This window comes from Crinia signifera, chromosome 3 (assembly GCF_055691185.1).
Source record: "Crinia signifera chromosome 3, ASM5569118v1, whole genome shotgun sequence".
Classification (NCBI taxonomy): domain Eukaryota; kingdom Metazoa; phylum Chordata; class Amphibia; order Anura; family Myobatrachidae; genus Crinia; species Crinia signifera.
This window is the reverse complement of record NC_139219.1, coordinates 274811474-274833052: the sequence shown is the minus strand read 5'-3', so window position 1 is coordinate 274833052 and position 21579 is coordinate 274811474. Positions and strand designations below refer to the sequence as shown.

Below are 21579 nucleotides of genomic sequence, written 5' to 3'. Positions count from 1 at the left end.
TGGTTAGCATGGCTACCTCACAGCGCCGAGGTTATGGGTTGATTCCCACCATGGACCTAACTGTGCTGAGCTTGTATAGTCTCCCTGTGCTTGCGTGGGTTTATTCCTCCCACAATCCAAAAATATACTGGTAGGTTAATTGACTCCCAACAACATTAACTCTAGAATGTCTGTGTGTGCGTGTACATGTGGTAGGGAAAATAGATTGTAAGCTCCACTGGGGCAGGGACTGATGTGAATGTTCAACTATTCTCTGTAAAGCGCTGCGGAATATGTGTGCGCTATATAATTAACTGGTCATAATTACAATAAAAAATATATATATATATATATACAGGAACTATAATCCTTTCCTTCCATTCCCTCCTTCTAGTCAGCTCCATCAGCCGTATATTGAGGAGCAAATTTGGGAAAGGAGAAGATGACGATGTAGAGATGGATCGGAAAGACCAGGAGGAGCAGGAGAAGAGGACAAAACACAGCATTGACGGGATCCTGAGGGAGAGAGGTAGAGTACAGTGCAGAGATGTTACTCTATCCCCGCTGGGTGACCTCCAGCTGCTGCAGGATCGCTGCGTGCGATGCCTCTCGTTATTTATTGTGTAGTTGCTGTCGCGGTTATAGAACATTTCACATTACTGCATCATGGTAATTTGGATGGTAGAACAGTGCAATAACATATTTATTAAGTATGGGCCCTAATGTATGTACTTTTCTTTGGAAATAGACATAAATAATGGGAATAATAACTGAATAAGTTGATAAATAATAACTGAAGTTGTGGAAACCGAATATGTGTTTAACTTTATTCTGGACAATGTTACTGTTGTGTGTGTGTGTATATATATATATATATATATATATATATATATATATATATATATATATATATATATATATATATATATATATATATATGTGTGTGTGTGTGTGTGTGTGTGTGTGTGTGTGTGTGTGTGTGTGTAGATATATATATATATATATATTCTCAGTATATTTTGTATTTGTCTTTTACTTGTATACTGGCCCGTTTGCAGTTGTTGTCGGTGCTGTCAATGCACACTGTCATTTCTCCTGCGTCTATCGCTGTAATTGCTGGTATATGTGGAACCAGCAATTGCTCCCTTTTTACCCTTAATAACTGAAATGGAAGTGCCTCTGGTTGTCCCTCTCCCTCTTTGGGGATCTTGCATTGTGATGGAACCTATCAAATGATGGCAAAATAAGATAGTGCTACAGGGGGGAACGGGGGAGGGGGTCATAAAGGGAAAGAAACTTTGCAGAGCCTGGAAGATTAGTTTTAGACATCAATTGAAAACCACAGGAGCTCCAGATTGTGTTCTGCGAGGGGCTGGCTGGGGGAGACGTACAGACCTTTCTGCTTCCTCCACAAGTGATATTAAGGGTATCTGTAACTGTCATCTGCCCTAACTCACCCCATTCTCTTACTGCTCCTTTCATTACACAGTCCCCTTGCCTATATAGTGCCCTGGTATTAACCCCTTCGGTGCCCTGGAGCCCACTGCCAGCCTGGAAGGGGTGAATGCTGAAATAATAGACATCCTTCAAGTGCACAAACTTATTTCAGCTGTTTCAGGCGCTTTGATAATAATTCGATTCCAACTGAAATATTTGTCCTGGAATAAATTGGAAACAGAAGCTCTGTGTTTCCAGCAGTGTTGGAACCTGGGTGGACGCATTAATAGGGATCTCTACAGTGTATAGCACATTAATAGGGATCTATACAGAGTATAGCACATTAACAGGAATCTCTACAGCGTATAGCAGGGGATAAGGTCCAGTCTCTCATTGCAACTAAATACACAATCACGCGTCTTCTGTGGTGAGATGGCAAAGTATAATTATTAAATTCCACCAACAACAGGGAGACATGTCCCTATGCGTGGGTTAGGTATTTCTCAGCGTGGAGCAGGTGCCCCGCAGGAGAAGTAGGTGTCCCTAAGTGTGAAACAGGTACCCATCAGCGTTGAGCAGGTACAGTACTTCTCAGCGCGGAGCAAGTTCCCCTTAGGAGAAGTAAGTGTCCCGTGTGGAGCAGGTACTCCCCAGCGTGGAGCAGGTTCTCCCCAGGAGAAGAATGTGTCCCTGAATGCGGAGCAGGTACTCCTCAGCGTGGAGCAGGTTGCCCCCAGGAGAAGTAGGTGTCCCTAAGTGTGGAACAGGTACCCCCCAGCGTGGAGCAGGTGCCCCCCAAGAGAAGGTGTCCCTAAATGTGGAGCAGGTACTCCTCAGCGTGGAGCAGGTTACCCCCAGGAGAAGTAGGTGTCCCTAAGTGTGGAACAGGTACCCCCCAGCGTGGAGCAGGTGCCGCTCAGGAAAAGTAGGTGTCCCTATGTGTGGAACAGGTACCCCCCAGCGTGGAGCAGGTGCCCCTCAGATAAAGTAGGTGTCCCTAAGTGTGAAGCAGGTGCCCCTCAGAGTGGAGCAGGTTCCCCTCAGGAGAAGTGGATGTCCCTAAGTGTGGAGCAGGTACCCCTCAGGAGAAGTAGGTGTCCCTCAGAGTGGAGCAGGTGCCCCTCAGGAGAAGTAGGTGCCCCTCAGGATGGAGCAGGTGTCCCTTTGCGCTATTAGGTACCACTAAGAGTGAAAGTCGTGCTTTTTAGCCTAGAGCAGGTGCCCCTCAGCGTGGAGCAGGTACCCACTATATGAAGGAGGCACCCCTGAATCTTGAGGAGGAACAACCAGCCTGGTAGGTGCCCTTAAGCGTAAAGCAGGTACCCATGGTGCAAGGTTACTGTAGTGACACAGGGCTCTGCGTTTCCTACCCCAGTGTAATGCGTTTGCGTTGACCTGGCTGCTGCTACTAAAGTCCGCAGTGACTGCATATAAGCGCTAGAGGGGACAAAAAGTATCAAATGAGCTGGTCAAACATTTGTACAACTTTTCCATGGATGACAAAGGAACCTCTCCATACACAATCTACACTTGGAGATGAACTTGGGGGACAAAGGGAGGAGAGTCCATTGAAACTCCTAGTTTAGCTCTGCTGATACAAAGCTTGTGCTAGGAGCAGCTTGGCATGGACAAAGGAGGGCTGCCTTTCTTATCATGCAGGAGAAAGGAGTGAGAAAGCTGCCTGACAAAAGCCTCAGAAAGGACATTATGGGCTTGCAATGAGGGATGAATAATTCAATAGCCACTGCTACTGAGAGTTTTATGGACTCTTTACTGGGGAAGAAAAAGGACACTTTTACCTACAAAATGTCTCTGGCTGTCTCAGGGCTAGCAGCAGCAATGAAAGGAAAGTTACTGGACCATTAACCCTTCTGATCTGCACGCATCATTACTTCACAGGGATGGATGGATGGATAGATAGAGGTAAAGAGATAGGATAGATAGATGGATAGATAGATAGATGGATAGATGGATAGATAGATAATACATAGGTAATTGTGGATATAATATGTATAGATATGAATTAGATAAATAGATAGTAAAAGTTAGAGGATAAATATTCTAGATAGAAGTACTAAGCCTGCATTGGAGAGTGATACAGTGGAGAGAAATAAACTACAAATCAGGCAGCTCCTAACTGTCACATTTTTAACACAACCTTTCCCATGGCAGTTAAGAGCTGATTGACTGTTACTTTATCATTCTCCACTTTACATTCCCCCAAAGCTTAGTACATCTCTCCCACAGGGAGATATCTGTATAGATAGATGCATGTATGGACATTAAATGGATAAAATATATATTTATGTGAAATTAATTATTACTGTATATATGTGATAAGATAAATGGATAGATTTATAGGGAAACGTGTTCCTCTCTGTGTGTGATGTAGATCCCCATGTAGGAGAGATCTTTGGAGACCTAAGAAGTGAAATATATTACTTACATTATATATATATATATATATATATATATATATATATATGCTTTTTTTTTTTCTTGCTGCATAAAACCCCAATATTAGCCCTTTCCAATATTTGTTGTCTTTAGCGAGTGCAGTGATTTGTGGCCTGATTAAATGGTTTTGCAGTAAGTGCCAATCTCTGTAGGATAGTGCTAGAACCTGTATATGGTAACACCAAAGCTATACAGGGCAGATATCACTATGTCACTATTATGGTTAGGCATGTGCATGGCTTTCCTGCTGTTGTCAAACTACAAGTCTCAGCAGCATAACTACTGGAGAGTGACAAGTTACTTACACTGGTAAATGCTGATTGGCTGTTGCAGACAGCGTGCCTAGTGACACTTGTGCCCCTGGGCCAGGATTGTCTATGTGCATAGTGAATAATAACTCACCAGAGCATATATGTGACGCCACAGAGTATGTTACATATGTCTGAGATGCTATAGTCCAGGTAATTAAGACATAAAACATCATAGTGATCAGCTTTATATATATATATATATGTATATATATATATATATATATATAAATATATCTATCTATCTCAAAGGTAAGTCCTGTACATTCCATAATATAGACATCTAATAGGTTCTTGGTCGTAAATAGCATATACAAGTGTTTGTGTTAGCACAGGTTCAGATGTTGCTTATAGCAACCAATATAATTCTAGCTATTTTCTTCTGCCGTGAGGACGACTCTTTTTATAGAAAAGACCTGTTAGTGCCACTTTTAAAAGTGTAATATATGCTGCAAGTTATTTTGCTTGAGTGGGTGCCAGGTGGTGCCGAGCATCCTCCTTTCAAATATATATATATATAATATATATTTGACCCTTTCAGTGCCAACATCTCTGTGATGTGCAAATTATCCGCCAAAAATGCCAGCGTCACTCACATTTGTTATGTAAATGAAAAGAAAAAATATTGGGTACATTTTTTTAAATATTTTCTATATAGGATAATCATTACAGGTCATTATAATGAATAAAAATGCTTGCTTGGCAATTTTCACACATCTTTGAACAAATTCATGGTGGTTTCCTGCTACCCTGATGCAGCTGTGTTTATGTACCCTGCACCCTCCCTGTGCTTGTCCCTGATTGTCTTCAACTGTGATACCCCTTTCACATTGCAGCTGTAACACGGTATATTGCCGTTTTTTTAGTGCTTTAAAACGGTTCCAGCTGCAATGTGAAAGCTACATTGTCAATTTACCGGTTACAGAAAACCGGTATTTTGACACGTGTTAAAAGCAGGATCCTACACGTTTCTGAGCCGTTTTCCCTGCAGTCTGAACAGCTCAGAAACGGTATTTGCTACAAATGATAACCACACTTGATCCCCGCCCACAAGCAGGAAAAAAACATTTAAAATGACATTGTATGGCTTTCTATGGGTGAAACGGGTTGAATCTGAAAGGTACAAAACGGTATTTAAACTGCAATATACCTTTACATCATGCAATATGAAAGGGGTTTAACTGGCTTTTGATCAGTTTTAAGACACGTTTAGAAAATCAGGTTTAAAGCAGGTTTTTGCAATGTGAAAGCAGTATGAGCCACTGTTTCCTTTTGGCACCATGTAAATAAAGGATCATAATAATTTATTATCGGTTTCTAATATAGTGCAGTACGGATGGTGTAATGGTTAGCATTACTGCCTCACAGTGCTGAGCTCATGGGTTCAATTCCCACCACGGCTCTAACTGTACGGAGTTTGTATATCCTCATCGTGTTTGCGTGGGTTTCCTCCGGGTACTCCGGTTTCCTACCACAATCCAAAAATATACTGGTAGGTCAATTGGCTTCTAACAAAAATTAACCCTAGAATGTCTCTCTGTGTGTGTACATGTGGTAAGGGAATATAGATTGTAAGCTCCACTGGGGCAGGGAGTGATGTGAATGAGCAACTATACTCTGTAAAGCGCTGCGGAATATGTATGCGCTATATAAGAAACTGTTAATAAATAAATAATAGCGCAGCAAATTCTGTTGCGCTTTTAAGTGATAAAAAAATCTCCTGATAACTAGCAGACAGACAGACAAATTAGTTGAACGGACAGCATAGCAATCCCAAGAGTGCACCGGAAACATCTCTAACTTTTTCTTCTTTTTTTTTTTCGCTATATATACATACACCTAGAGAAGGATAGCACCGCACTTGCCAAGATACAAAAAGGCAGATACACTAGAAATAGTGCAAAATAAAAATATAAAATACACAGAACAAGCAAAAAGGGAATTGTATGCAGTCCGAACAAAAGGAATACTCAGTGCGGAATAGACACGCACCTCCTCCAAGACAGACAGACAGACATGGCTCCTGCTAGCAAAGTTTTAAAGAACTAAATAATGGGGTTTTGTTTCCTGAATTGATTAATGCATTTAAACTTGCAGCCCTCATTGCGAGACCCCATTTTTCTGCAAGTCCTGCTGTATAACTCATAATTCCCAGAAACATGGGGTCACTTGATAAGGCCTGCCAGCTTAAATGCATTAATCAATTCATGAACCTGTAGATAGTAAGCTTGTATCAGGGCCCTCCTACCTCCAAGTCTTCCTGTTGTTACCCAGTTTGTTCTATCACTGTCTACAACTGTAAAGCTTAATGGAATCTGCTGTAAATAAATAAATAAATAAAATAAATGAACCAAAACCCCATTATTTAATTATTTCTTACAGTGAGTTTGTTTATTATGGTGAGTGCTGCATTCAGTGTTTTTTATTTAAGTAATGTGGTCACATACCTCTCTGTACCCCAAACCTGGGGATAGTGAGTGCATGATTGTACCCTACACATTGCAATAATGAGTGCAGGGGATTAATGTCTTTGCTTCATATATATATATAATATACACTGGCACTCATGTTTCCTAGTTGTGGGGTGCCCTATGGCTTGTGATCACATTGTTTAAATAGAAATTGCAGAAGCCAGCGCTTCCACGCTTTGTTGTTATATATGTTTGTTACACCTTATAATTCTGGTGTAAACGGCCTGCTGATATACTTTTGCATACAGCTGTCTCTTCCATTGATTCGTTGTATTAATCTAGCTTACAAATGGGGTGAAGGGTACTGTGCATCCCTTTTGGAGGTTAGGGGGCTGTCTAATGCATCCCCCTGAAGTCTATGGTAACGCAGGTGTCCTAAGGCGTGCTCAGGATGGACAGAACTCTCCCGTCGAGCAGAATCTATCGCTGATTCTGATTCCTTATGTTGTCTTTTTTCTAGAGTTCAGTGCAGGGCGCGCGCGTCATACGGGAACTGATTCGCCAAAGCAGAGAAATGAGGCAACCTGTGTCCTCCTCCACTTTGTCTGCTTTAGCCATGAATTGGGTCCTGTAAATATTTCTGTTGCTGCTCAGTGTGACATTTACAGCTCTGCTGAGTGTATTACAGGGCTACCAGTTGAATGGCTCCCTCTGTTTCCCCCATGCAGAGTGGAACTGGCCCCCAGGCGGCGTCACAATGCATTTGTCCCTGGTCAGGCGCTCAGCCCCAATAGACTCTCTGCAAAACTCTCCCCAATCTCAGAGCTCTGGAGGCAGATTAAATTGACTCCTTTCTTCCTTTCTCACTTTCATCTTGAACGATACCCGCCCTCTGCAGCCCCAGGCAAACATTCGTGAAATTTCTGCAACCTCCCCTTATTTCTTTTATTTAACCCCTTTCCGCCCAGCAGAAACTTTGTAATTACTAAATCTTGGCAAGATGTGGCACTTTATAAGTAGTAAAGATTTGTCCTGCTTATAATGGAAGTCAGACCCTGGAGGGAGGTTGGAAGTGAGGAGGGAGCAAAGGAAGGGGGGGTGTAAAATAACTGAATAATGAAGCAAATATGTGTCAGTGTATGAGGATATAAAGTAGATGAAAAGAGTCAGTAGGTGACTAACATTGTGCATGGAGTTACTCACTGCATGACATTAGTAAAGGGTGTAGGGATGGGGGGCTGGCAGGGCTGCTCCACAGGCACCGATTTGTTACGGATGGATGATCCTATCCAGGGATGGACATATTTAGGAGCTATAGTCATGGGATGTGGACACAGCTCCGGTACACGCGACTGCCAGCCAGTACATTAAATATTTACATGTAACCAGACAACTAAGGTTTGTTCTCCAGCTTTCACTGTATGAGATGTTTATCATGATACTGCCCATCTCCCTCATACACACAGAACATGCAGAACACTCCAGACCTAGGGACTGTCCCGAGACTGCCCATCTCACACACAGTACATGCAGAGCACCCCTGACCTACAGACTAGGCCTGTACATCTCACACACAACATATAGCACAAGCAGAGCACTTTAGTCTTATAGACTGTCCTGAGACTGCCCATCTCACACACAGTACATTCAGAGCACCTCAGGCCTATGGACTGACCTAGGACTGCCCATCTCACACACAACATACAACACAAGCAGAGCACTCTAGTCCTATGGACTGTCCTGAGACTTCCCATCTCACACACAGTACATGCAGAGCACCTCAGACCCATGGACTGTACTAGGCCTGTTCCTCTCACACACAACATACAGCACAAGCAGAGCACTCTAGTCCTATGGACTGTCCCAAGACTGCCCATCTCACACACAGTACATGCAGAACACTCCAGACCTATGGACTGTCCTTTGACTTCCCATCTCACACACAGTACAGGCAGAGCACCTCAGACCTATGAACTGTACTAGGCCTGTACATCTCACACACAACATACAGCACAAGCAGAGCACTCTAGTCCTATGGACTGTCCTGAGACTTCCCATCTCACACACAGTACATTCAGAGCACCTCAGGCCCATGGACTGTACTAGGCCTGTTCATCTCACACACAACATATAGCACAAGCAGAGCACTTTAGTCCTATGGACTGTCCCAAGACTGCCCATCTCACACACAGTACATGCAGAGCACCTCAGGCCTATGAACTGTACTAGGCCTGTACATCTCACACACAACATACAGCACAAGCAGAGCACTCTAGTCCTATGGACTGTCCTGAGACTGCCCATCTCACACACAGTAAATGCAGAGCACTCCAACTGTTCAAAGGTTAAAAATGGTTCATCCTGTCTCATGGTGCAGTGTGAATGGGTAATCTGGGTTACCCACCTCTTCACAACATAGTGCCAGCGCTTAGACATGATCTCATCTCCAAGTGCCAGCTCAGGACCCATTGGCAGCGATGTAACGAATCTGGCAGTAAACTGGGATGTACAAAATCCTGAGTGCAACCTGGCAATGTAATGTGAAGGGTTATAAGTAGGGGAAAAAGCAAGAAACTGATCAAAACCATGCAGCACTGCAGATGGGGCAGATGTTAACTATGCAGAAAGATTTAGATTCGGGAGGGCTGTGTTCAAACAGAAATCTAGATTGCACTTAAAAAGTTATCTAACATCTGTGGGGCTACATGTAAAATCAACCAGTATTTACTCTGCACAGAAAAATAGATATATGTCATTATAATGTACTATTTATCAGTACTGACTGATATATAAGAACCTGTGCAGTCTACTTGCCACCATCTCCCCCAATGCTAATAAATAGTCAAATAGTCTATTGATCTTCATAATGCAGCGCTAAAGTAGTGCAATGTAGTCAGTATGTTTTATAAATGAGCTCTAGGCAGTGGCATATCTATAATGGGTGCAGTGCACCCATTTTGGAAATACGTACCCCCCAGAGTCCCGTGGCAGCGGCAGGAGCACTGCAGAAACAATGGAAAAATGGGGCGATTGCCATTTTTCTGACAATCTGCGCATACGCAGCGATCTAGTGCTCAGACTCCACAGTACAGCAGAGATTTGTGCATGCGCAGTAGGGGTTAGTAGTAGACCCTACTGCCCCTGGCAGAGAGGAGAGGGCCCGGCCGAGGAGGCTGCACACGGTGTTGTAGTGTTGTGCTATATAAAACACTCCTTGTGCAGTGCTAGTATTGTACAGTATTTTATAGTATTGTATAGACCTAGATCTTTGTAGTTTGTTATACATATAAGTGCATAAAATGACCTGATGTAGTAGTAGTAGTAGTAGTAGTAGTAGTAGTAGTAGTAGTAGTAGTAGTAGTAGCAGCACTACTGTTTTAGTTTTTCAGTTACTGTTATGCTTAGTTATGTGTACCCTGTATTGTTCTCTTGACAGATGTATCAAGCTTCAAAAAGTGATAAAATGGAGAGTGATAAACAACCAGCCAATCAGCTCCTATCTGTCATGTTGCAGGCTGGGTTTGAAAAATTACAGGTAGGAGCTGATTGGCTGGTGGTTTATCACTCTCCATTTATCACTTTTTGAAGCTTGATACATCTGGCCAGTTGTGCCTTATAAATAAATGTAATACTACTACTATTACTACTACTACTACTAATGTTATTATTATTATTATTATTAGTAGTAGTAGTAGTAGTAGTAGTAGTAATATTGGTATTATTATAGTTTTGTAGCAGAGAATGAGGCAAACACGTCCACAGGACCTAAGCCTCATAGGAGGCTACAATTACCATCCATAAATTCAATATAAGAAAAAAAAAAAAATCATCCCCACCTCAATGTACTTTTTACCAGAAAATAACCAAATCGTCAGAAAGTAAAACCCCTCCATCCGAATATATGATTATTTTTTCTTAATATAGCCAATAACATGTATTCACCTTGCCCTGAATAGTTCCAGACCTTTGGTTTGATATGCACAGAACATCTCTCCTCCTTTGTACAAGCAGATTGTTGTAATTAGCATGGGGACCCTACTGTAGGTGTAGGCATGGCAGTGTATAAAACAGCATGGGGCGGCATGGTCAGCATAAGTACAGCCCTGGTTGCCCACCACTGGGCTGGGGACTAGGTGATTTTCTATGTATGCATATATACCGTTACCATCTGTATGTAAATAGCAATGCTGACATTATATGAAGAGATAATTACCGTTCTCTCTTCATAGTAGTCACCCTCTGGCAGAAAGCTAAATTGTGGGTGTAAATGATGAAACTTTCCATGCTTCTGCAGCCTATGACCCTTAGTGCTGTAGAACTACTACTTCCAGCATGTACTGTCAATCAGAAGCAACAGGTTGCGGTATATATGCTTTAATGCTTATGGTGCATTTTAATGACCTGGTTCCTACAGTGATTGTACATTTACCAGCACAGAAATTCAGGGCTGAAGTCTGTTTAAAAAAGTTTTGGGCTATGTTGTTCCCTGGAGCGTGTATTCTGCCGGGGATCTGTGCTGCGATCAGTGCCATTCTCCGTGGCCGGCTGGGTGCTGCTGTGCCCGGCGCAGGACGCAGTGTGGCTGCATGGTACACACCTATGTAAGGAGTACAGCGCCCCTCCAGCAGCGGCAGCAGTCAGAACTGCAAGGAGTCCTCTGCCTCAAATAAATCTCAGGACTGGATGCTTCGCTACAAGTGGAAGTGCATGCCAATGCCAAACCTACCGTGCAGGAAGCACATATGTGCCTGGATGTGGCAGCTGCCCAATGCTGGGGTGACATACAGACACATTTATATTATCATTAAATGAACTGAGATATATTTTCTAATTAACTAAATCTGTCATTCGGTGCAAAAATCTCTATCACTTCATCATTCAGTCCAACTAATAATAAACAACCCTTAGAAATACTTCTTATGATACATTGCTTAGGATACATTGCTTATGATGCATTACTTATATGATCCAATACTTGTGATACATTGCTTAGGATACATTGCTATGATCATTGCTTGTGATACATTGCTTAGGATACATTGCTATGATCATTGCTTGTGATACATTGCTTAGGATACATTGCTATGATCATTGCTTGTGATACATTGCTTAGGATACATTGCTATGATCATTGCTTGTGATACATTGCTTAGGATACATTGCTATGATCATTGCTTGTGATACATTGCTTAGGATACATTGCTATGATCATTACTTGTGATACATTGCTTATGATGCATTGCTTATAGTGCAGTGCTTGTGATACATTGCTTATGATGCATTGCTTGTTACATTGCTGTTTACTTGTACAAGGCTGCATATATTGTATATCTGATTGCATTAGTTCAAAATAATTCTCCTAGGTGCATCTGCTGATGTGGCTTGTCCTGCTTCTGTGCACTTCTGTCCGGCTTCTGTGCACTTGTGATCGCTTCAGTTGCTAGGATTATCAGATATTTTCACTGACACGTATTATAGTGTCTTGCTGGTAAACTGTGACTGCAGAGAGACGTTTATAAAACACAAAGCAAACAGTTATATGATAGTAACCCTCATGGCTGAGTTATGCAGTCCTAGGAATAACAGCTGTCTACACTGAATCTATAGACTGTCCCTGTGATGTATGTAGCTGATAAGTAGCAGAATAGGAGCCATATAAATACATGATAATAATAATAATAATAATAATAATAATAATAATAATAATAAAAAACCTTGGAAGAAAGAGAGTGAGTGTGTGTGAGAGAGAAATAAAAGAAGAAATAATATCAGCTCCTAGCTGTCATTGTGCAAACAGGCTGATTGGTTGATAATTTATCCCTATCCACAGTTTGATATATATACAGTGTGTATATATATATATATATATATATATATATATATATATATATATATATATATATATATATATGTGTGTATAATCACTCTATCTATCTATCTATCTATCTATCTATCTATCTATCTATCTATCTATCTATCTATCTAATTCTATAGTTTAGTTACTTTCTGCAGCCTGACCTAGAGAAGTTAGCGGTTGTGCATTTCTGTGTTATTCTGTGTGTGACACATCTGCCAGCCTCTTTCTTGGTTCTGTGTTTGGACTGTTCATTGTCCAGCTTGCTTGCAGTAGGCATATTGTTAGTCCTGAGTGTATATACAGCAAACAGGACAGTAAAAGGTAATTAAGTTGTTTTAGTACCTCATTTTAGGTTTTGCTTTACCGCTGTTTTACAACCAGACATTATAATGTGAAAAGGATGTTTTTAAGTAGTCTCTTTGGGCAAATATTGATTAAGTAGTTGTTTGTTGATACTTTTGTTACATCTGAAAGAGCCAGTGGCTTTTCCACTTGTGTTTTATCTCCTTTGTTATTGGTTCCTAATGAGATCAAAGGGTGATAATTTCAATGTAGCTGACCTGGGAAATCCTATTTAACCATTTAAACCCTTTGTGAAATCTTGGCTATCTATCTATCTATCTATCTATCTATCTATCTATCTATCTATCTATCTATCTATCTATCTATCTATCTATCTATCTTGCTTCTGTATTCCAAAGCATTGTTTAAACTTGATGTACCATTATAATAAATATTTCTATAGAACATGCGGTACTCTTTAGCTAGCACGGCGTCGGGGGTAAAAAATCGCGGGCATCGCGGGCATCGCGGGTAAATCAAAAACGGGTGCGACGCGATGCCCGCGATTTTCCCATAGGGATCAATGTTAAAAGTCAGATTGGTCGCGATTTTAGCGTTAATTGGCTCAATGCCCGCGATTTTTACATAGGAAACAATGTTAAATGGGCCACAGAGCCCTAATAGTCCCCCTGAAGTGTGAAATGGCCCCCACAATTTTTAACGCCACCCCACGATCAACGTGAACCCGAAGCGTGGCGAGCGCAGCGAGCCCGCGAGGGGCGGCGGTACGCGTCCTCCGACCTTTTCATACCCCACGGTGGGGGTGGAGTTGAGAATAGAATAGTGTGGCGAGCGCAGCGAGCCACCGAGCCCGAAGCGTGGCGAGCGCAGCGAGCCCCGCGAGGGGACGCGGATACCTTCACAGTTATACGCGTCCCCTCACGGGCTTCACAGGTGTCCGTGGCGACGCGGACACCTGTGAAGCCCGCGAGGGGACGCGTTTACCTGTGAAGGTATCCGCGTCCCCTCGCGGGGCTCGCTGCGCTCGCCACGCTTCGGGCTCGGTGGCTCGATGCGCTCGCCACACTATTCTATTCTCAACTCCACGCCGACGTGGATAGTGGGGGTATGAAAAGGTCGGAGGACGCGTACCGCTGCCCCTCGCGGGCTCGCTGCGCTCGCCACGCTTCGGGTTCACGTTGATCGTGGGGTGGCGTTAAAAATTGTGGGGCCATTTCACACTTCAGGGGGACTATTAGGGCTCTGTGGCCCATTTAACATTGATTCCTATGTAAAAATCGCGACCAATCTGACTTTTAACACTAAAATCGCGACCAATCTGATTTTTAACATTGGTCCCTATGGGAAATCGCGGCCATCGTGGGCATCGCATCGCACCCGTTTTTTAGTGCATGCGATGGTCGCGATGGTCGCGATGGGCGCCGTGCTAGGTAAAGAGTACCGAACATGCAATATCAAATATGTTATAATATTATAATAATATCAGTTCTATCCATTATACATACTATTTGTTTCTATACTGGGATAAACTTGATTTTATCCCTATTTCAAAGATATGTTTCTGGTACCTAAAATGTACGTATCTATTTCATTTCCTTATGTAGTTTAACTTTTGTAGAATTTTTAAAAATACAATGAATGGAATAAATTTGAATTGAATTAAATTAAATGTCTCTGCAAGGTTTTACAGAATTCTTAAATGAAAATAATGTTGTATAAATATTTTTTCAAGGATGATTTAGTAAAGGCATACTTACCCGAACATTGTGGATATTTATCATACAGCACATCAGGAAAATTTGCATTCTGGTGGAACTAATGCCTAGTTCCCTATAGATTTGTAAGCTTGCGAGCAGGGCCCTCATACCTATGACTGTCTGTAAATACCCATTTTGTTGTATCACAGTCTCCAATTGTAAAGCACAACGGCATATGCTGTGCTATATAATAAATTATTATGTTAATAATAATAATAATAATAATAATAATAATAATAATAATAATAATAATATTTGTTGGTTGCTTTCAATCACCTAATCAAGTTAGGAGACATTAAGGGGAAATGTAATAAATTGACTTTTGATTTATTTAACACTTTGAGTGCCAAGTAAATTTGTCAAAATAGAGGTGCCCACACACTAGAAAGATCTGCGATCTTAAGATGTGCGCATAAATTAGCCTTCAAATCTTTGGTCCGCCCTGGACCAAAGATTTCAGGCAAGCGCACATCTTTACCAAAGATTTTTCTTAAGATCCCGTGTGCGTTCCTATGGATCTTTTGTTAAATCTTCTGAACTTTTGTGCAGCACGTAAGATCAGAAGATTCAGCTAAAGTACGATATATCGGCCGATTTATCGAAAATCGGACAATCGGACAAAAAATCGTTCTAGTGTGTGGGCACCTTTAGTGTAAATATTGGCAAGCAAATATTTTTATTCATTATAATGACCTGTAATGTTTACCTTATATAGAAAACATAATAATATATATAATATTATATTTTTTTACTCAACATTTACTATTTGAATTTATATAACAAATGTGAGCAATGCAGCTGATATGTTGAGAACTCTCTTTCAGAGATTTTGGTGCTCAAAGGGTTAAACTATGATCATTGGTTTTTGTATTGTCTGTGTAATCAGCCACTTCATTTATCACTTAATAAATTCTCTTATTTTGGTAAAACAAATAGTTATGGTTGCCATGCAACAGTTCAGTAAGGATATATGTGCATGACAGGATGTCTGCCCTATGAGTTAAAACAGCAGTAAATGTTAATTTTGTGCACCCTGCATGTGTTTGAGGCAATCATTTGGTAATCACTTGACGCTGGTTGATTTTGATATACATTTCTACTTTGCTTTGTTATTATAAGGTTATATTGCCATTGGTGCTAAAGTGATGCATTTAGCATAAATGGATGTAAATATAAAAATCACTGTAGAAAATTAGACCATATATATTTCCGTTTTCATGTATTACTTTCCTGCGCTGCGGAATCTGGGAAGCTTTCTGTTTTCCATGTGTCTGACACATGACAGTGGAACTTACATTTGTTAAATAAATTCAAATAAAAAATGTGGTGTAAAAAAATGATGGGGAAAATGTAATAGGATGAGAGAATCAGAAAGTGAGAGATTTGGTAAGAAATCTCCAGTTTTTTTTTAAAGAGGCAATCATTTACACTGCAAAATCAAACAGATTTTGCAGTGTAAATGATTGCGCTTTTAAAAACCGGAGAATTCTTACTAAATCTCTCACTTTCTGATTCTCTCATCCTATGACATTTCCCCCTATATTTCCTGTACAAGGTAAATATTGCAGGTCATTCATTATGATGAATGAAAACGTTTGCTCAGCTATTTTCACACTCATTTTGACAAATTCACTTGGCACTCAAAGGGTTAAATGAAGAACATATTATCAAAATATAAAAACAATAGTGCTAAAGTGTTTTAGTGATAAGAAAATATATGTTTAACATATTAAAACACCTCATACAAAATAAGTATGGGAGCCAGCTCCTGTGATGGAAATAGGTTAAAGTCAATTTTGAAATGTATCTATATTCAGATTTTCAAATCGTTTATTCTGCTTACATTATACTCACAGTCTGGCAAATAAATATCAGATTTATGCACCTGTCAGTTAATATGTGTCTGGCTGCTAAATATAGGACGAAATGGTCTTAGATGCTACAATTACAATTACAACTTACTAGCACTAGGAAATATTTACATGTTTAATGTGCCATTCTAGACTACTTCCACGAACACAAGATATTCGCTAGATAAATAGCTGTTTTTGGAATTAAAAATACATATCGACCCCTATCACTATGAAAATATATGTCAGAATCTGAATACCATACTACACACTATAATCACCATAATTATTCACCAAATAAACATATGCTAACATCAACGGTTCTTCATGTATAGTAAATATTTGTTATCCTATAAGTGTTATAATATTGGCATAACACCATTGCAACATTCACATATTCTTGCCACAAATATTGTTTAGATGTTAAACAATTAAGATTATATGCAAATATTTTTAAAGCTCTCTTTTTACATATACATGCTTACATTGTTCAAGGGAAGTATACTTTAAAATAAAAATGTTATGCACATAGCAAATGAGTGATTGTCTAAAACCCAAGTGGTCTACAATTTGAGTTCTCATTTGCACTGTATTCATACAGTACATGTCATTAGTTACTGAGGAACGTTAGGTGACTCTTGTGATGAATATTTCTAGAATATTCCGAAAAGTTAAGGATCATACAGAACTTCTATATAGTTTATCTTTGGTACTAGACAGATGGCAATTATTATTAATCAGCGGCATTGTACTTGCGTTCTTTGGTTATTTATTAATAATTAGTGATGCTTATATACTATTATTACACTGATATTTGGTTAGCAGAAAAGGAATCATATGGACAAAACTTTTCTAATTTGCCTTCTAGACTGATTTACAAAGTAAACTGTGGTAATTAGATGGATAGTTCGAATGATCTCTTAGGAGCATTGATGTCATTCTGAATTAGTGCTAATGAGCTGTTATTGGCGGCCCTCTGCCTGTGGTAATATAAGGCCATAAGTATGTTAGAAGCAGAATGAAATTGTTTTAGTCTACAGCAAGGTGGCATCTGTGTGATGCACGCCACTTAATACATGTCTTCACTACCTTAGTGACATACAGGATGTTTGCATGCCAGACATGTTCCATCTTCTTTTATTCACACATAGCATTTTCCAAATACAATAAAAGCTGCAAACCATAAGGATGCCAGATATTGGGGGAATAATACTTAGATTTGCTTCTGACCGGTAGACAAGCTGCTGATTATAATTAGTGGTGTGTGCACTATTTATTTGCTAACAGTGTCTTATATAGCGCATACATATTACACAGCGCTTTACAGAGAATAGTTGAACATTTACATCAGTCCCTGCCCCAGTGGAGCTTACAATCTATATTCCCTACCACATGTACACGCACACACATTCATTCTAGGGTTAATTTTTGTTGGAAGCCAATTCACCTACCAGTATATTTTTGGATTGTGGGAAGAAACCGGAGAACCCGGAGGAAACCCATGCAAGCACGGGGAGAATATACAAACTCTGCACAGACTCAAACCCATGACCTCAGTGCTGTGAAGCAGTAATGCTAACCTTTACACCGTCCGTGCAGCCCCTAGTTACAATAAGGCCTGCTAAGTGCAGTTAGCCCCTGACTAATAGCACACAAGTCACGTGCCGGACGTGGTCCCGACAGTCGGGATTCCGACAGGCATTTACTCGACGTCGGGATCCCGACTTTCAAAACACAGACAGCCGGGTTCCCAACGGCCTCCTGCTATTCTTCCTCGTGGGGGTCCACGACCCCCATAGAGGGAGAATAGAATAGATGGAGAGTGTAGTGAGCCACCATACCCGCAAGGGGCTTTGTTGTGCTCACCATGCTGTCTGAGTCCGGCCAGTCGGGATCCCGACGTCGGGCTAATGACTGTCGGACCGCTGTACCACACCCACACAAGTCATGGGGCTCTTTGTGTTTCACAAACACTACACCCAACAAAGGAGAGGAATGCACACTTACAACCACCTACCGCTGTAGTGCATCTATATACATAAAAGTCTAACTACTCCTCATCTCCATGAGGTGAAGTACTGGCAGTGACCACTAGAGGCCACTCAACAAACCAAAGCAATTTTTGCCAGGACACTGATCTGTTTCAAACTTGATGTATATAAAAAGAGAGGGAGCTGTGTAGGCAGAGATTGGAGGTAGGAGCATATAGGGCAAGGGGTGGGGTGTAGAGTTTGTGGGCTAAAAACTGTCACAGCTCAAAGAGAAAGTAAAACCTGTCACAGCTCAAAGTGAAAATACATTTCAGAAGCTGTCATTTTGACGGGCTTTTTACTAGTTACAATATAAGAGTCACATGTCCCCACCTTTATTGTGTATTATGGAACAATCTCATTGCCCATACACCCCCACAGAGCTATGTCTGGCCTAACTAGGATCAAAAGCATGGATTTGCACACAAATAAAAATAAATTTGCTGCTTACCAATCAACTTAAGTGGATAAATACAGTATATATATTACAACAACATGGACCACATGAAATAGACAAAAAAATCTTTCATGCAATAGAAGCTGGAGTTTTCTGGGTCACAAAAGAGCCTTTGTAACCCATATCTCACTACTGTCTGCCAGATGGTCAACCCCGTGTTATAAGCACAAACTACATATTGTTATTCGCCACCATTTTCGGTGGTGTGCACAGTTGTCGTGCTCTGATGTGTTTGAAGTCACTGAAATAAGAATGGCAAAAGCTGTTGACTTTGACCCAGTGAAGGGACTTTCCGTCACAGCGACATTGGCCTGTTGGATGCAGCGGGCGTGACGATGTGTGTGCTCACTTCAGCTGTGCCAGTGATTTCCCCTGGCATAACTGGGGCAAGGCCAGACTGAGTTGACAACTAAGGTGCCATAGAATTGGTCGCAGTTGGCTACATCAATGTCGTTAGACAAAGTTATTAAAAGCTGGAATCTCTTTTAGATGCTCCCAACATATTTGGACTTTTGCAAATAGATGCCATCACTTGTGTTCCAAATTAGAATGTCAGCTCATGGAGCAAGTACCTTTTGGTGAATGGATTACATAAAATAGAACTAAGCACTTGAATACTAAAATGTTGAATAAACAAGATAAAAAAATAATAATAATATGTCAACATGATACTGAAAAGTCATGGGTGCCGGCGGCTCCCCGACAGTCGGGATTCCGACAGTCATTACTCCGACGTCGGAATCCCGACTGCTCCCTCATGGGGGTCCACGACCCCCATAGAGGGAGAATAAAATAGGTGGCGAGCGCAGCTCGCCACCGTGCCCGCAGCGTGGCGAGCGCAGCGAGCCCGCAAGGGGCTTCATTGCGCTCTCCCCACTGTGCAGTCAGGATTCCGACGTCTGAGTAATGACTGTTGGAATCCCGACTGTCGGTGAAATATACAACACCCAAAAGTCATATACATAAGCAGTGCATTATGGGAAGGGGGGTGATGTTACACCCAAATCATTCTGTACTATTTCAAGAAGCACATGTAAGCCCTGTTGGTTTTGTGAAAGTGGAAGGAGACGTAAAATCAGGAAAAAAAACAACATGAATATATACAAAAAGAAAAACACATGTCTTGGTTTAAAAGATGCAAGCTCTGCTTTTATTTCACTGTATTTTCCATTCTTAAAGAGAAAAAAAAAAGATGAAGCTGAGGTTTGGTAGTTGGGGCTGTATGCAAAGCCTAAATAGAGGCCTTCCACCGCGCAGCTTCGTGTATTCCTGGCCCGACGCAGCAGTGAAGGGGTTACAGGAGAGAAAATGCGCTGGATACAAACATACCATCTCCACAATTAAATCCCGGCACCCTGATTAAAAGGAAGACATTGCTATTAACTGGCTGTGTTTGTGCAGTTTAAAGGAAATGTAGGAAAATCAGCCCTGACATAAACCATTCATAGTGACTCAGGAGGAAAAAGAAACATTTAATTGGTTATTATGATATAGATTTAAATAAGTTCCCCAAAGAACAGACTCTGTTGTGGCATAAATCAGATTAAACTCAGCCAACGGAACTACAATATATATACAAGAAACATTAAACTCATATACTGTGTTGTCTCCCATGTAGAAGTGCTAAGTATATAGTCGGCAGTCTAGACAATGTGCAGTTGTTTCTAAGGCTTTAGCATGTATATGATAATGTTCATTTCACTATAATGTAATAAAAAAAACCCGAGTGGCGCTGTCATCCATTGAATTATAACATAAAATGTATAGTACATTATTTTGCACCATGGTAACAAATACATTTTCTGAAACCCCCCACACCCAACCCCCCCCCCCCCCCCCGCTTTAAGCTGAAAAGTCATGTGAAATGAAATCATAGCTTTCCTCATACACTGGTTACATACAGTTGCCTTAAACTGAATGGTACGAGAAAAAGGACCACATACATATGGAGAAATATTATTTTTATAGCATTGTTGTAACAGGGCCATCTTAACAACATTTCGTTGCACTGGGGGCCCTACTCACCCATTCATGGAAGCCAATTAAAATAATATTTCTAATATGCCCCTTCTGCAGTGCTGCGCTGTCTCTCCACATGCTTCCATTCAGTGAATGGCTGTCAGCACTCTGGTTGGAGCATAGCTCCAGCCATTCACCAATCATCATGTTGACAGTCATTCACTGTCTGGCTGCAGGTTTGAAGGCAGGTAGAGAATGCTGGCCGACCGCTCTGATTGTGTGACCACCACCCAACCCAAGGTTCCTAGACTTGTGGGGCCCTGGGAATCTGCCCACTGTGCTAATATGTTGAGATGGCCCTTTGTCAAGTGATGACATTACACGGATGTGTTAATTGAGGAAACATTTTTTCAAACACATTTCCTAGCATTCGGATATCTAAATATTCACTCTTTAATGAGCTTATTTATTAAGATGGGAGTTCTATTTCAATGGGATGTTGTTATGAGCAACCAATCAGAATCTACTTCTTAAGCACCTTATAGACGATAATAAAGAGTTGGCCATAGCCCATAACAACATCCCATCGTAGAACTCAGATTTTAGTAAATAAAGGCCTAAGAATACACATTCAAATATGAGTGTATCCAACTTATTTTATGTTCTATACAGATACTGGAAACGTATTATAATTGTGAGTGTTTTTTATTGGAGCAGTTTTATTTTTATTTGTACTGTTCCTGTCAATATGCTGATAGATAGTTATGCTCCAGG

At 40.9% G+C, this 21579-nt stretch overlaps 1 protein-coding gene across 4 annotated transcripts in view; it reads left to right on the top strand.

Annotated features, from left to right (window-relative positions):
• Positions 1-21579, top strand: part of PAX3 (paired box 3) — a 65143-nt gene that overhangs the window by 4646 nt on the left and 38918 nt on the right. For all 4 annotated transcript variants that reach the window (XM_083178072.1, XM_083178070.1, XM_083178071.1 and 1 more), the window contains exon 4: positions 374-508. In XM_083178072.1, the coding sequence (XP_083034198.1) occupies positions 374-508 (135 nt within the window). The remainder of the gene's footprint in view (positions 1-373; positions 509-21579) is intronic.